Source organism: Bidens hawaiensis, unplaced genomic scaffold (genome assembly GCF_021521415.1).
Source record: "Bidens hawaiensis isolate Kalapana, Puna unplaced genomic scaffold, B.hawaiensis_p1.1 tig00419509_1, whole genome shotgun sequence".
In the NCBI taxonomy this organism is placed as follows: domain Eukaryota; kingdom Viridiplantae; phylum Streptophyta; class Magnoliopsida; order Asterales; family Asteraceae; genus Bidens; species Bidens hawaiensis.
The window spans coordinates 435350-437266 of record NW_027504884.1 but is presented as its reverse complement, the minus strand read 5'-3'; the positions used below and the strand labels follow the sequence as shown (position 1 = coordinate 437266).

Genomic DNA, 1917 nt, shown 5'->3' with positions numbered 1-1917 from the left:
CATACGGCTTTAGCATATTGAAGATAAAACATACATGATAATCAGAGAAAATAGCATGTTATGTGCATCAGTGTATGTGCTGGGATTTCTTCTGTAGCTTGTCATATATACTATATATATAGCAGGGTTGGTTTTTATAATCAGAGAAAATTCTATACTTCAATGTGAATTTTATAGCTAATTATTACTGTATTATCTAATGCATCCTCTTGTTTGTTGTAACAGATCACGCGGATACATTTCAGTTTAGCATCTTCAGATTTTAACTTCTGCATTAGGTTCTGAATGTCATAAATCCATCCAAAAGGGTTTTAACTTGGTTAGTTATTTAATTCCGTCCATCTAAAGGCTAATTAAGAGGTATCTTTTTCTCAAACTTATCCGGGACGTTCTTTTGCACAAGTGTCATGTTCTGTACACATATGTTGATATAGATTCAAACCAAGATACGGACAACTTCCAGCTAGATATAGAAATGGGTGTAGGTTCTCAATCTAGAAAAAAACGCTCATGTTTCACAAACCTCCCTGATGAACTTGTATATCAGATTTTTGAAAAAGTAGACTCTAATCTTGATCGAGAATCTTTTGGTCTAACTTGTCATCGTTTTCTTGATATTCAAAATTCAAGTCTTAAACACTTGGAACTTAATTTCTTACCATGGTTAGGAAACTTCTATAGTGAAATCGATTCCCTTACAGTTGATAAGTTGCTTAACCGTTTTAGGCAATTAGAGTCATTGTACCTGTCCGGGTGCGACAATGTCAATGATTCAGGTTTAGTTCTTTTGCAAAAGTATGGAGCTAAATTTCATTCTTTGAGTCTTGATAGTAGTCCTAAAATCACCAATGTAGGATTTTCTTCCATTGCCTCTGGCTGTCCATCTTTGTCGTTTATCTATATTTCATTTAGTTCTATTGACGACAGTGGATTAGAAATCTTAACCAAGTCCTGCAACTCTTTGAAAGAAGTTAGTCTTGTTTGGTGTGACAAAATAACTGACCATGGAATTCAATCTCTCACCCGCAATTGCCGTCAACTTAGAGCGCTCAGAATAACAGGATGTACAAAAATTAGGGGTGAAGGCTTTAAAGGGTGTTCTTCCACCTTGGCTTGTTTAGAGGCCAATGATTGTTTGATTTATGCGGGTTTAACTGAAGTTGTAAGTGGAGGGGGGCTCGAATATTTAAATCTTTTTTGTAGGTGGCCACTTAGCATCAGGGGACGTGCTCTCGCGTCCATCAGTTCAGGACGTGCGGCAAATCTCAAAATCCTTAATCTCTGGGGGTGCAGTTTTGTTAGGAATGATGCCATCATACACATCTCAAAAGGATGCCCGTTGCTTCAAGACTGGAACTTAGAATGTTGTGTTAAGATATCGATCGCTGGTTGGGAGTCAACAGGATTGAATTGTCAAAGTTTGGAGAAAATCCATGTGAACAGATGTTTAAGGCTTTGCGACAGAGGATTACTAGCTCTCGGCAGCGGTTGCAAACGCCTCTCTGTGATATACCTGGGAGACTTCCCGCTAATCACTCCTGCTGCGATCCAACTTTTTAATATACAGCGTGCGAATGTGGAGATTAGGATGCTGCGTTGTAGGGAGAGTTCTCTCCCCAGTTTGGCATTTAAAATAACCCCGCCATACAGCCAGGATATATAGGAAGATCAAGTGTTGAGGAAGGGGGGGGGGGGGGGCGAAGAAATTACAAGACAGACGTCTTTATGTTACTTTATATGTAGACTTTGTTTGTGTTACTTAAGCTTGATTCTTTCAAAACAATGAGCTCCGAAGTTAATTACTGCGAGCAAGTAATAGGTTGTGACTGTTTTGTTGTGTTATATTGCATGTTTTTTTCATTTGTCTTGTGGCTGAATTAATTACTTATTATGTTTGATAAATGCATTTAGTTTTTT

At 38.0% G+C, this 1917-nt stretch overlaps 1 protein-coding gene across 1 annotated transcript; it reads left to right on the top strand.

Moving 5' to 3' along the window:
• Positions 1-211: 211 nt before the first annotated feature.
• LOC143609176 (F-box/LRR-repeat protein 12-like) lies at positions 212-1663 on the top strand. The gene has a single exon (XM_077084004.1). The coding sequence runs from the start codon at positions 476-478 to the stop codon at positions 1661-1663; it is 1188 nt and encodes a 395-aa protein (XP_076940119.1). The 5' UTR covers positions 212-475.
• Positions 1664-1917: the final 254 nt, after the last annotated feature.

Bases quoted from the DNA above. Each gene is read 5' to 3' on its own strand.
- LOC143609176 (XM_077084004.1), top strand. From the start codon at position 476: ATGGGTGTAGGTTCTCAATCTAGAAAAAAACGCTCATGTTTCACAAAC.